The 15,244-nt window shown below is 37.1% G+C and overlaps 1 protein-coding gene across 3 annotated transcripts; it reads right to left on the reverse strand.

Moving 5' to 3' along the window:
* Window positions 1-235: 235 nt before the first annotated feature.
* spopla (speckle type BTB/POZ protein like a) lies at window positions 236-14,322 on the reverse strand. Of its 3 annotated transcripts, none has more exons than XM_030758887.1 (12): window positions 14,148-14,322; window positions 12,892-12,974; window positions 9,491-9,608; window positions 7,316-7,437; window positions 6,808-6,959; window positions 6,558-6,685; window positions 5,461-5,638; window positions 4,848-4,903; window positions 4,612-4,734; window positions 2,450-2,592; window positions 2,293-2,346; window positions 236-1,770 (listed from the first exon to the last, which is right to left on the reverse strand). In XM_030758887.1, the coding sequence occupies exons 3-12, from the start codon at window positions 9,566-9,568 to the stop codon at window positions 1,626-1,628; spliced, it is 1,179 nt and encodes a 392-aa protein (XP_030614747.1). In that variant the 5' UTR covers window positions 9,569-9,608; window positions 12,892-12,974; window positions 14,148-14,322; the 3' UTR covers window positions 236-1,625. The 3 variants fall into 3 exon arrangements, with proteins under 3 accessions (XP_030614747.1, XP_030614748.1, XP_030614749.1); XM_030758888.1 differs by lacking the exon at window positions 14,148-14,322 and adding an exon at window positions 13,933-14,104; XM_030758889.1 differs by lacking the exon at window positions 14,148-14,322 and adding an exon at window positions 13,886-14,104.
* Between the last annotated feature and the right edge of the window lie 922 nt (window positions 14,323-15,244).

Consider the following 15,244-nt stretch of genomic DNA (forward strand, 5'->3'; position numbering starts at 1 on the left):
GCGTTGTTATCTAATTATTTTTTATAAAGAGACACCCCCCATCCCCCCAGGGAAGAGAGAGAGAGGAAAAAAAAAAAAAAAAAAAAATCACCTCAGCCTGATACCTTCACCCATTAGTACAACCATTAAAATAAACAGTGTGGATAATAACCATCCTTCTACAGACTGAAATCTCTTCACACTGAGCTCAACATTCTCCAGTTTAAAAAAAATAAAAAAAACATTTAAAAAATAAACCTAGGCCACTTCAGACTGCTGGAAAATGTTTTAATGGGTTAATGCAGGCATTCTTGCAGACAACAACTTCATCTTTTTTTTGCTTCCAAAGTTTCAACATCTCAACATGACGCTGAATGATGAGTAATATCATGTAAAAATGATGCTACTCTTAATTTACAAAATCCTCTGAAGTGTCTGTCACGCCACACAACATATAAGACGGACCAAATAAAAATGACAACCCCCTCATTCGAACACAGAATAACATTGCCAGTAGAACTGATGCTCAGCATCCTACAGATATCCAAGCATGTTAGAGGAAGATTTTGCACATACTCAATTAATTTTATTCTGCACAAATATGTCAGATAATTGCAGAAAAAAAATGGTTAAAAACAAAATTGGTACTTGGACACTTTCTTTTGACAATAACATGACCATGCATTAGTCTCTCCACTTTTAGTTAACCACAATATATTGAGAATATATAATATCTGCAAGTTGGCAATACTAAATAAACAAATTCTCAAAATTGAATCTATAACACTTCACAGACGTATGATCTGGAATATGTCATTCCAATGGGAGACTGAGTAAATATGTCCATATACTTCCAATGTTTTAATATATTAGGGCCAAAGTACAGACACTTTTCTGTCTTACATGTTTCACAAGGATCGACACGGTCTTCATAATGACAGATCACTATTTCCCCCCACAAATATGCAATAGGACACACTTTCTTGTACATTGGTCTTTTGAAGATGGTTCAACTGTCATTTACATAGAAATGGTGCCATCAATATGGGGCATACACATCTTTTAAAAAGTGTAAAGAACTGACCTTGCACTGAAAGTGTTCATGCTTTTTAATGTCTAGTCACAAAATGGGCTAAACATTACAAATATATAATATTTCCCATTTAGTTAAACCTTTGTTACGTTCCTATAGAACTCCATATCAAAATGACTATTCATGGGAACTAGTGCAACCTGGAGGAGGCCTGGTCTTTGTGACAAGGCAGGCACAGAGTAAAATAGACAAAGTACTCCAGAGCAGCTCCAGAGCAATGGCAGATATATTAAGGCCATTTTGAAAATTACAGGAAAAATAAAACTGTAGCAGACAGCCTGACTTGCTACCCAGTCTGAACAAAATTCAGTTCGGGTGGCAAAGCAAGCAAGCAACACCAAGTGAACCAATTCCCCCGCCCCGCCCCCAGAAATCAATTGATGTCAGTCTTTCACGTGCCAGCCTCCCCACATCCCTGGCCAGAAAAACCCCACTCTTCTTTATTCAAGTGTGTTCAGTTTTGGTGGAAATAAAGAGTGGTACCCTTGCTAGTCCTTCTTTTATAAACCCATGCTTCACACCTCCAGTAAAGTCCTGGGACACAGTCAGGCAGTCAAGACTGTTTTAGGCGCTTCCTGGGAAGACCGAAGGGTGGGCACTGTGCTGAAGCCAGGGCACGAAAGGCTTCGGCTACCAAGTGAGGATGGGACTGGATCATTGACTTCCAGCCTGCAGTCTCCATTATATCTGTAGCATGACTGTAAGCACATGCAAAATGAAGTCAGACACTCAGACATGATAATCTGCACATTAAAATTCAATAAAAATAAATGAGATTGTAATGACAAAATAAATAAGTGGAATTTGATTTGTGAGTTGTATGCTAAACTTGAAAAAGGGCCATTAGTGTTTTCCGCACACATGCATAAACTAAAATTAATAGAGCACTGGAATGCCTTTGCGCTGTGAATACAACAGACAGAAATAAGTTTAATATTTCAAGGTGTCCTGCAACACTGCACTACATCATCTGGAAGAAAAACTTCCCCACAGCGACCACCTCCCTTCTTTTTAAAATTCTACAAATATTCCATTTCCAGGGTTTATCCAGGAATGAGTCTATTAATAACTTGGATACAAAGATATGGTGCTTCAAACTGAAAAGGCAAATAGCACTCTGTCTACCTGGGCTAAAACAATGAATTCTAATGCATCTGGTTGGGGGAAGAGATAAGAGTGTGGTATTAATCTTGTGTCACATATATCAGCTAATTACATACTTGCTATTCCAGTTCTTTCCATCTTTACAGCCCAGCTGTCTCAGGACACTGCACCTATGGCAAGGAGATAAAAAGGTAAGCATTCAGGGCTGGTAAACAGAAATGGCAGGAGGAATTTATCACTGCAGTTTTTTTTTTTTTTTTTTGCGATACTTGCCTGTTGATAAAATCTATGGCTTGTGCTTTGAGCTGCTCGGCACTGTGCAAGTCAGCCAGGATGAGGGTGTCGGCTACATTCTCAACTGAAAGGCTGTTGCACAAGGCCTCTTCACACATAACCTTTAAACGCTCAAGAGCATACTGGGGTGGGGGTGTGGGGGTGACAGAAAGTAGCAATTATAGTCTACATGTAAAATAAATACCCATGGCTCAGGTTTTTGTCACACTTAGTGCAAATATAGATTAAGGCTACGGATGCAATAATTTATTGAAATGTATAATGACTCAGCAGTTCCAACAGGAATGGAGAAAAACTGACAAGGATCCAAAACGCTGAATCAGAAGGCTAACCCTAATAAGCATTTCAAGAAAACTAAAAGCAATACCTTGCAGTTGTATGCCTCTGTCAACCAGGTAAATTACAGTTTTCATCCAATTTAAACTTATGACGTATGTAGGGGAGAATGAAGTAACTGGTGCTGTGCATCTACAGTACAGCTTGGCCAGTAAAGTCGATTATAATAAAGTACAAATAAAGTGCAAAGATCTTCTCTTAAAAAAAATAATTTGAAAAAAAAATAAAAAAAATAAATCCTTACCACACAAGTGGTAAGGTTCAACAAGGACAAGTCTCAGATTAATGTCTACAATTCAATATCTGGCCAATTGTGAAATGTGGTCATAATTACCCCTTCTGTTCCAGAGTAACATCATTGATTGATAACATAACAGTGAAGACCACCTTTGAGTTTTTGGACATAAAATGCCATTTTGTCATCTGAAGCCACTAAATATTTGTGTGTAATTTTGTAATAATTACAGTTTTAAATTTCTTCATTTATAGGCAAAATCCAAGCAGCAACTTCTGGGGCTAAAATGTAAAAAAAAAAAAAAGGCCTCTCGAGGCTGACGCCAAAAGCGAGTCGATCCCCATGCAATCCTTTGTTAAAATGCCCAACTAAACACACTGAGCAGCATGTTCTTATCCTGGCTCCAAAAAAATGTTTTTGGTATCTAGATATTTTCTTCCCTTCATAACGACTGTATCGTTGGCCTGAATCAGGGGGGTGAGCTGTTTTGATTGGCAGGTATGCCGACACAGGGAGCTTTAGCCAGCAGCTGTCTGTGTGGCATCATCACCTTTGTCAATTCCAGTGACTAAACTGGATCTCTCCACCATGTTTGTGCTGTTAATGCCTGTTCAACTGAATGATTTGAAGAAGAAAAAAGTAATAATACAGCTCCTTGTGTGGTACGAACCATCTGAAAATTCCGCTTCAGTTTTGTTGAGTGAAATTTTAAGATTTTATTGACCTGCTACTTAGCACTAATTGTGTGCCTGGATGTTACACCCATACAATTTCTGAATGCAAACTGACATGGCAGTGTCAAACACACCCACACTGAAACTTCAAAATGGTGGCTACATCCATCTTTTATACAGTTCATAGCAAAATATGTTTTGTGAGGTCACAGGGAGCTGGAGCTTTGACCCAATAAGTGCATCCCTGAGTCAGAATGATGGTTTGTGCAAAATCCCATTGTGAAGAAATTCCCTTCAAGTGGCCCTGAGGCACAGTGTTTACAAGAACGACAGAAAGCTCCCTCAGTACAGTTTTAATTCTTCCAATAGTTTATCCTTTTTCCAGCAGCAACAGCCCTATCAAAATATTAAACAAATCAGTTTCAGCATAGATGAGAATCCAAACAATATTATCAATAAGTTCTGTTAAATGAGCCCTTAAAAGTTTGAAGAGCTGTATGACCTGTAAGTATGTTTTTTTTTTTTAAAGTAAATACTATGCATGAGGATGTTCAAAAAAAAGCTGTGAAGTAATAAAATATCCAGAATATCAATACTAATAATCAGGCCAACAGCTACATAACTACAGAACATAAGCCCTTAAGCCCCGCTGACTTACATACAATGTTGCATGTTCCACTCACTCAACAGCTGGAGGCTCACAAGATATAGTAATGTCCATGACAATGCTGCATCCAATTACCATTTAGCTTTCCTGTTTCACTGGTTAAGTGCTATTACTAACTCGACATAACACCAAGTAGTATCACAATAAGATTCATTTTCAGCTTTTAAAACAGAAACTGGAAGTAGATGTCTGATCAAATATTAGCAGAAGTATATTATTAGGCTCTTACTTTATCTGCAGCTGCCAGCAAATTGTCTGCCATTTTCTCCAAATTAGGTGCTTTCCCCGTATAGATGAAGCCCATCATTTCCTTAAAGACATCAGGATCTACATCACTAATGTCAACACGGTTCTGCAAAAAAAAAAAAAAAAAAAAAAAATCTTTTTAGTACATAGAACCTGGTAAATGTACATACAAAAGCAATAAACTGCTGAGCACACGTGACAATGATACTTTACTCTTACCTTTTTACTCTCCTCCATTTCATGTTCAAACATAGCATTAAAAACTGGTGACCTCGCTGTCAAAAAAATAAAATAAATTCAGCACTGACAAATGATTTGTCAACATAATACTAAGCACATTAGCTAAGCAAATCAGCTGTCGTCACTTATCAGGGCATACCAACATGTCGCATAATGAAACAGCACATAAATTACTAAGAGCTTATGAGACAGATGTAAAAAGTCCACAAAACATCTATAGTTTTAAAATAAAATGCTACAAAATTTACATTGCTGCCATTTTGCCAGCATTTCCCCCTTGAACACTGAGACTTCCACCATGTCTAATGAAGATGAGCTAGAGAGCAGAACCAGCCTCTCAATCTCCTGAATCCTATAGTCATCTGGGTCAAGCAGGGCCAAGCAGGGGTAGTGGGGTGGATTAGCACCCACTGCAGAAGTAGGCCGCTACAAATCAAGCCATGAACACGAACTGTTTGCAGCCTTTCAAGGTACTTATGGCTCTCCACTGAAGCTATTAAGAGGAGGCATAGATGTGTCTTTCTAGGGCCATTTCGAAAGCTTTTCTCTGAGTTGTTATAAACTTAAGTTGTGGGAGCCAGGGAGGTCTTACCTGCAAGGATGGATTTGTGGGCTTTGAACTCCTGCCCTCCCACATAGAGGCTGCAGTCTGTGAAGCGTGAACACTCCCACAGGTTCCCCAGGTCATCAGACAGCTGACACTCTGGTACCTTCAGCATGTTCATGTTGGACTGGCCCGAAATGTTAACAGAATCCTGGACAACACTTACCTGTATTGTAGAGAGAAAAACAAACTGAAGCTGTCGCATCAAGTCAAAACATGCTAAGAAATCCAGCAGCACATACGCAGTAAACACTGCATTAGAGACCAATCTATGTTTGATTTCTTTCAGTGTGTATTTTCCAGTCTAGAGAACCTACACTTAGGATGGCAACTTGTTTCCAAACACACAACCACTTAAAACCAAAATTAATTAACTCTGCTGACATCCCTAATTGATGAGAAGAGGCATTTTTCCTTTAATTTGAATGTCATTTATTTATCAAAGCACCGATTTTTCTGCAACTGTTCAATCCTTCTGGAACTGCTCGGTGGCACACTAATCCTAGCAGTACTAACTCAATTGCATGTACATCAAAATTCATTGCCACCTCACTTAACTTGTCCCTTGAAAGAACATTTCAGTAGATGCTCATTCTTCTTGACACACCAAATTCAATTATTTCAAAAACAAGTTCCACCACAAATGATGTCTTGATGGAGGAAGCATTTCTTTTGCCAACAGTTCAATGTGATTTGAGGCAAATACTAACAATATGTTGCAATACAACATACACTCAGCTGGTCATGTCAAGAGCCTCAATCTATTAAAAAAGGTGCACTTCAGGTATAAAAGCTTACAACAGTGTTCTAATTTTGAGGTCTTCATAAAAAATTTAACATAATGAATGGACAATTTATAAAGCCACATATAACCCAACAAGTGGTACAAAATAACCGAAAGAGAGGATAACTGGGCTCATCTAAATTAGCCAAACACAGGAAAGAACCACACAAATGTAAATTTCAATTAAATTTTGATTCCATTATTTTTTGTAATTTTGTTAAATATTAAAAAAAAAAAAAAAAGAAATGCATAAACAAAACCGCAACACTTTAATTAATTTGAATAATAAAAGACATGATACCTCACAAAACAGGGTGAGCTTGTCATCTGGTAAAAGTCCATTGGCTTCATCAAGGAGGAAATCTCTCCTTATAAATTTTTTGAAGCCCCAGTCTTTGCCTTGGACAAATCTATATGCTCTTTGGCTTTCTGCAACCAGGAGGGGGGAAAAAAAACAAAAAAAAAAAAAAAAAAAATCAGTCTTGTTATTTTATCAAGATGGTAATAAAAAGGAACCAAAAAAAAAAAATACTCAGAATAATTGCACTCACCCATTGCTTTTGTCTCCTCTCTTTTAGCATTCAACAAAGAAAACTTGAACTTTGCTCTGACTTCACTTTTTGGACAGCTAACAAGAAGTAAATACAATGACAGATAATCTTTGCTTTCATCATCAAGTCCCTTTGGATTGACTCGCAGACACCTGCCAAGCAAACAGATAACACTGTACATCATTTATCTTTCAAACTGGAGAAAATAGTACTGCTTTCATTGCTTTCATAAAAAAATAAAAAAAATAATGATGAGCCTTTATGCACAATTTTCTTGTTTTGAGCAGCTGTCTGTAATTATCACTTATGTGCAGAAATCTCACACCAAAATAAAACATACATATTTTTCATTGACATGCATGTTTATGGAAATTCTAGGAATGGAATATGTTTACAGTTACAGAACTCTAAAAGCTACTCAAGACATCAGTGATTTTCATGGCCACAGAAACCAAGGAGAAAAAAAAAAGCATCAAGCAGCAGTAAAAGGGTTATCTTAAGTACAAACCATTTCATTTTGTCATTAGGGCCAGAAGAGAAGGTTGAGCTCTTCAACACTTCTCCCATTTCCTCTCTGCAAAAACTAAAGTTGTTTATGGTCCACATGTAGGAAAACTTCACAACTTTGACCTTGAACAAAGAGAAGAAACATGCAGAACCATCAGACCCGAAGCTGAAAATTAATATACTCCCACACTAAATTCTGATAATGTGGTCAGTGTCTCAGCAGGAAAATAAACAGGTGTAAATTATGAACTTAATGTTTACTGAATTCCATTTATCTGCTTCAGTTTCACAATCCTAATGCTGTGCATGCTGGATTACTGTACTGAATGGAACTGGCATTTAACAGCTGTGCTTTTCCCAACATGACACACCAAACAGTCTGCTCTACAAAGATTAATATCATACTGAGGAAAATAAAATTTCGGAAGGAATACAGAAATATGATTTTTAAACTGACACTAAAACAATCTAAATTTAAAGTGGCAACCAAGAAGATTTGGACAGACCTTCTAATTCAGTGGTTTTTCATTATTTAAAATTTGTCTGCATTGTAAATTAATACTAAAACCATCCAAACTATGAAGAAATACATATGGAAATATTTAGTAAACAAAAAAGTGTTAAACAAACTAGAATATTTTTTATATTTTAGATTCTTCAAAGTAGGCACCTCTTGCTTAGATTACAGCTTTGCACATCTTGGCATTTTCTCAGCTTTATGAAGAAGTCACCTGGAATGGCTTTTAGTTAACAGCTGTGCTTTGTCAAGAGTTAATTTCTTGAATTTCTTGCCCTCTTAATGTGTTTGAGGCCATCAGTTGTGTTGTGAAGAGGTAGAGTTGTACACAGTGAATAGCCCTATTCGAGTAATGTTCTAATCCATGTAATGTTCTAATCCAACAAGAAGAACAACAAGAGGAAGAGAATGGCTTGGGCCAAGGAACACAAGGAATGGACATTAGACCAGCAGAAATCTGTCCTTTGGTCTGATGAGTCCAAATTTGAGATTTCTGGTTTCAAACACCATGTCTTTGTAAGACGCAGAAAAGGTGAGCGGATGGTTCCTACATGTTTAGTTCTGACTGTGAAGTATGGAGGAGGAAGTGTGATGACATGGGGGTGTTTTGCTGGTGGTACTGTTGGCAATTTATTCAAAATCCAAGGCACATTTAACCAGCATGGCCTACCACAGCATTCTGCAGCAACATTCCATCCAATCTGGTTTGCAATTAGTGGGACCATCATTTGTTTTTCAACTGGACAATGACCCCCCCAAACACACCTCCAGGCTACGTAAGGGCTATCTGACCAAGAAAGAGGGTGATGGAGTGTTGCGTAAGATGACCTGGCCTCTACAATCTCCTGATCCAATTGAGATGGTTTCAGATGAGTTGGACTGCAGAGTGAAGGCAAAGCAGCCAACAAGTGCTCAGCACCTCTGGGAACTTATTCAAGACTGTTGGAAAACCATTTCAGGTGATCACCTCATGAAGCTGATTGAGAGAATGCCAAGAGTGTGCAAAGCTGTAATCAAAGCAAAAGGTGCCTACTTTGAAGAATCTAAAATCTAAGACACATTTTGGTTTGTTTGACACTTTTAAGTTTACTACATGATTCCTTATGTGTTCCTTCATAATCTGGATGACTTCAGTATTAATTTACAATGTGGGAAACAAACGAAAAAAAACACTGAATGAGATAGTGTCTACAAACTGGTATTGTATATACACCAACAGTATTACAAATGTAGTGTCTTTGAAGACATACTTTGAATAGAATGCTGTATTATGTTACCACAAATGTAAATAAGTATTTCTTAATGTTGCAGCTTCACATTACAAGCAAACAAGTTGACTATTATTATGCCATACAAAGAGGGTGAATAGCCACTTAGATGAAAAGCTGCAGGTGGCAGGCAACACAACTTCTCATCCCTGATATCCAAACTCATGCAATGTGCATTTACATTTACAAAGGGGAAATTTAAAAAAATATTTTTTTAAAGACAATTTAATTTGCTGCCCCCAGAATTCAGTGACCTGCAGTAGATGTAACTGTATTTTCCATTACTGCCAGTGACTACATGCGAGACTTTAAATATAATTATATAAAACAAAACCGGTTCTATCATTAATATGTGCAGAACAGAATACAAAGAGTGCATTTATGCCCATACCTGTGTGTAACACCAGCTTTCTGCCACAGGTCCACTTGACATCTCCCCAGGAGGAGGAGGGGTGGGAACCCGTGACATCGCTGGCTCTGTGGTACCACTCACTCACGTCCTTAAAGCACTAACATTACAAGAAAACAATAGTCAAATATTTTTGAGTGAATTAACAGCATTAAGTTCAGTTTTTTTTTTTTTAAATAGTTTAAATTGTGTAGTCTGACCTAAATTAATACAAATCAGTTTGTCCAAATATTTTAAACATGTGTAAATGAAAATGAAACCATCCTGGTGTGTCGTGAAATGCATTCTCTGTAGTCTTTTATGTAAAAAGTGCCTGAAACTTTCAGTCACTAGTTATAAGGCCTTTTAAAAGCAAATCCCAAAAACTTGAGTAAAGCTATATTCAGTTTGATTTACTGCAAATATGATTAAGGCAAGAAAATTCAATGAAAACAGCCAAAAAAAAAAAAAGATAAATCAAAATGTTAGCTTTCAGCAGTGGTGGCTAGATAAAAAGGACCAAAACAATGTTGGCTGATTCAGAACAGCTTAAAAAGAAAGCAGGATTTACAGTTCATCTGAACCGCATGTCTAATGTTTGGACACTATCTTGAGGTATGTAGCACATAAGGTATACCAAGCCCTACAGGTAACAGCTCATATTTACCAAAGCTGAATCACAGTTTGTTTGTTTTTTTAAATGTAAGAACATTTAAGTTCTTTTTTTTTTTTTTTGCAGATTGAGGTTCAAAAGTCTCTAAAGCCCTATAAATCCTTATCAAGCTTCCCCGGAGTAACTTATTATTAAAAGGGATGAAACTGGTCCAGAATGTTTCAGAGGTTTAGACAATTGGCAAATATTACAAAACTTTACCTTACTTTATACAAATACAATGCTTTCAGCAAAAATCAAAAAAGACATTTCTCAAAAGTGAGAAGATTTAAAAGAAGACAAAATATGACACAGTTGAGACTCTTCTTCTACCAGCAATGCTTCCTGGCATGAATCGTCTTTTTGTGCCTCTCTCCTGCCATGTGCAACACAAAAATTTGCTTTCATTTCTATCCATTTCCAATACTCAGTTTGAGGCCCAAAATATTCAAATTCTCAGAATCTCCACTGTAGAAAGCAGGGCTGCAACGATTCATCAATGTAATCAATGATGTTGACTACAAAAATTTGTCAACGCGGAATTTCATCGACGCGTCGTTCTTTTAAACCCATCCATTTTGTTCCGCTTATCATGTGATTTTGTAATTTCAATACACAAAATAAGGGGGCAGCACTGCCTCTACTGTCTGCCAATAAAAACAATACTAACAAACAAGAAAGTAACAGAACAGTATAACGATGGTGGGACAGAGAGGAGGGTGGAGAAAATGAAAGAAAATGGAGACAGACTGTCAAAGGTGTGGGAGCATTTGACAGAAAACAAACATAAATCTGAATGCAGACTGTGTAAAGCAGAGCTTTCCTTCCATGGCAGCATCACTGCAATGCTGAGCAGCTGTGATGTCAGCTCGGGATTGGTACATTAGTACCTCACATAGATACCCGTTAACGTTTGTACAGTAATGTTTCTGTTAGTTTACCTGTTGGAACCAAGCTCTCATGGATGATGTTCGCTAAGCGCCGCCATTGCAGTTATGTTAGCTAACGAGTGAAGAACAATAAGAGCAGCTACACTGGCACCTATTTTTTTCCTCACATTAATATCAGCGTTCATTCTGAATAGTAAACCTCTGTATGAACTGAATCATCTGTAAAGCTTTCAGCTGTTTTGGATGGAAAAAACTTTGATTTAATTTGAAGCCTTATTTGCACTTTTGGACAGAGGCCATTTTTATTCATTTGCACATTATATTTTCATTTAAAAATAAAAATTGCATTCACTTTAATATGCATTGTTTATTTGATATTTATTGTGATGTCACATTAATGTTAAAATAATTGGATTAGTTTCAAACTCGTATTTTTATGGGTCATTATTTTAATTGTGATAAGAAACAACAAGGTGACATTAACAGGTGGGCAGGTTTGAACAGGGGAGGTAAGCTCGAAATAATTGTTTACCAATCGACTAATCGATAAAAAAATTGACATTATTTGACTACCAAAATAATCTTTAGTTGCAGCCCTAGTAAAAAGCTGATCTCGTCGCCGCTCCCATGTTTTACTACAGCATATCGATAAAGCAAACTGAAGCTTTGCATAATTATTTCAACTAAAATCTCTACATGTTCTTGCACTCCTGTATGCATCATGTGTGCTGACTTTGCTTGTCCACACTGGCCACACCATAACACATTAGTTATAAAACATGTAGTTTTATCACACAAAAAGAACATTTTGTTAATTAAGAACCAGAAATCAATCATAACCATATCATCCACCATAATACCACTATAACTATATATTAAGTTTTATGTGATATAAAAATGTCATCCTGATGTGATTGCTATAATGAGACAAGCCCAGGCATGTCTGAGGCTGACATGTGCCTCCAATGACGATTTAGTACCTAAAAAAAGGTACTACTACAACAACTTCCAACAAAGCACAGTATTCTACAAAATCTGCAAGAAAATTTTTACAGCTAAAGGTGGAAACAGCAAATGTGTTTCACCACTTGAGACAAAAATACACAATCAAGTACAAGCAGGCTATGAAGGAGGAGATACTAGCAGCTGGTGATGTGTGACCCAAAAGTAAACAAAATGACTCCACTGAGCATCGCTGGAGCACTCTCTAGCTGCACTCCATATGACAGGAAGAGCAAGCAGTGGCTGGAAATTACTGATGCAGTTACATGGAGGAAAAGCAGGGCTTTAAGCAACTAGTTAAAAAGCCTGACCCAAGATACAACATCCCAGGCAGAAAATTTTCAGTTTTATTCAGTGGCAGTATTGTTCAGCTACAAGGTTAAATTACTTTAGCTACTGTTAAACTAATGTTATTAGTTATTTTCGGTTAATCAGTTATTTTATACTTTGACTCAAAATTTCCAGGGAAAACACTACCCAGGCTACTTTTGTCCTTACATTTGAATTATAATGGGTCACTACCATTGCACTAAAGCACTGCCTTGTTTCAATAGAGCCACTTCAAATTAGGAAGTGTGTCATCAGTGACAGTAGCTCACTGGAAAAACAGGATGGAAAATTCCCTTCATTTACTTACACTTAAAAATGCTGCTGCCTGCAAGCATCAAAAAAAAACATTGGGTATTTTTTCCTTTTTCAATATCGTTAAAGTACATTTTCTTGAAATATCATGAAATAATTTTGAGGCTGAGGTGGAAGTGCTACAAGTAATCAAATTGAATCCACAAAATCAAGTCTGCACACATTTGAGCCTACTGGCATAAACAGCAAGAGCAATTAAGTCAAAGTCTTATAATCACCTCTTGAATGGTTGAAATGTGCACAGATGGGTGATTTTTAGGTTATCACAGGATCCTTCATGACCTCATCTTCATGTTACATACTAGGAAAAAAAGAAAAGAAAAACATTAGGCCTTGAACATGGACCTGATCAACCTATCTAAGAGTAACTGAAGATCCTCCGTGCCACAGAAGCATCTAGAAGACTCAGAACAAACCAAACCCGTCACATTTATCAAAATATAACTGTCAGTAAAGGGAACCACAAGAAAATAAGGGCTTTAAAATCAGTCACGAATGCCACGTTATTAAAAACTGAGTGCAGCACTTACGAAAACATATTGGTGGCTTGGATGGGCAATTTAGGCTGTCAGTATTTTGATAAATGTTAACGAAAATTTAGGAACTCTTTATATCGTTCACTCCATCCTTTAAGTAACTGCTTGGTTCACGGGTCAATGAGTTAAAGTTGAGATTCACCTGCAACTTTGTTTGACCAACATATTAGCTGGAGTTGTGCTACCTCGCCTCTAAACACAGATGATGCTATGCGGACTAACATTCAACTAGCTGGCTTGCATTAGCTAAAAGTTATACCACTGTAGTTGTACTGATCCTCACAGTTCACGTTACCCCACATGTTATTCCAAATGTAAGCGGATGCGACTACCAGTAAGTTAGTATGAAATAAAATAATAATAATAAAACTAGCAAATAAGGCAATGGCTCAATGTTAGCTCAAGTGTCAATACAAATTTCCAAACCATCATCTACGTTGCTTCACCACATATCGTCATTTAACAATAAACTTGTTTAAATAAGATCAGTCATAAAAGGAGAAGCACCAGATTTAGCAAATTTATCGATTTTAGGTTTAATGCGCATGTGGCTAACCTTTTCATTAGCAAGCTTAACTTCACTTTAGCATTTAGACCGCAAATACGGCGAATACTCATCAGCTAGCACACAACATGTTAGCAATAAATCTGTTCGCATGTTTCCCAACACACTCACATCAGTTATGTTACTTCTCATCTGCGACACAAACTAACTAAAGATACCTCAAGTTGATTCGGTGCTGTGTTGTTTAAACCCCGCATTAGCCGGCATGAAACAAAAGGGCCTTCACTGATCCCTGAGACAGGATGCTAACTAACGAAGCGCTTTGGTTCAGCCTGCTGGTGGGAAAACAACATCGGCTAACAAGCGGCTAGCCAAAGCTAATCTCTACACTGGCTGCTGGCAAAAAGTTTAAAAAGACGTGGTGACGGCGTACCTCTCAATTTCATACTCCCACATATATCGAATAACGCATAAAGCTTTGTGTTACACCTGCTCCTTTCACCGTCCGTCACTTTGAACTCTTTTTCATTCAGTCTCTTTACAAGGTTTCTTTGTCTAATTTATATCTCTGCTAGCTTACATTTGTCTAGCTGGCTGGGGTAGCTTCAATAGCTATAAAATATAGCTACTGCGCACGCGCGAAATTTGGATAACGTCCACAGACTATGATCATGTCTTCCTCCATTTCAACTATAATAATAATAATAATAATAATAATAATAATAATAATAATAATAATAATAATAATAATGTTACACTTTCAGCTAAACTCTGACCTTATAAACGAGCAGTGTTTATTAGTGGAGATTAGATAGGCCTATTGATTAGGCTATTCAGGCAATAGGATTACACTCAAACACACACACACACATAAATATGGATCTTTACTATTTTGAGACACCAAACAGTAGCACATCAGTATCCACATGGACTCATAATATTCCTTTTACATAAAGTAACAGTTAAGTTCCATGTTTGTAATTGGGCTCTTGAGACCTGGATTACAAATATGTGTACTATGAGTCAACCTGTCTTGTTTGTGCTACATAAATAAACTGACTTGACTTGGTAACTTTGGGAAAGGATTGTGCTCTAATATTTTGATATTTGACAATTGACTAAGAGGTGCTGAACAGCTGGATTTTAGACAGGTTCTTGCATCCTTTTTGAGACATTTTAGCAGTGGCGTTTGTTTTTGCTGGTGAGATTCAAATTAAGATTATACAGCATAGCCCTACAACAAAGTTAAGTACACCCTGGGACAATTTTAGAAAAAGAAGAAAAAAAAGAAATATTCTTTGGGGTTTTTTTTCTTCTTTAAAAGCTCTTTTGTGACTGTGTGCTGGAAAGGTTCTACTTAGCTTCTTAAGACTTGGTCCCATCATTTCATTCAGTATTTAACTTGCACTGATAATGCCAGCTCTTAATGAGATCGCTGCCACTATACAATCAGCACTGTAGTGGTCCTGCCCAGGTGCTAATGGTCCGATCAAGAGCAATACAAGTATGGCCATGCAAGTAATATGGTTT

The sequence above is a fragment of the Archocentrus centrarchus genome, chromosome 21, assembly GCF_007364275.1.
Source record: "Archocentrus centrarchus isolate MPI-CPG fArcCen1 chromosome 21, fArcCen1, whole genome shotgun sequence".
Classification (NCBI taxonomy): domain Eukaryota; kingdom Metazoa; phylum Chordata; class Actinopteri; order Cichliformes; family Cichlidae; genus Archocentrus; species Archocentrus centrarchus.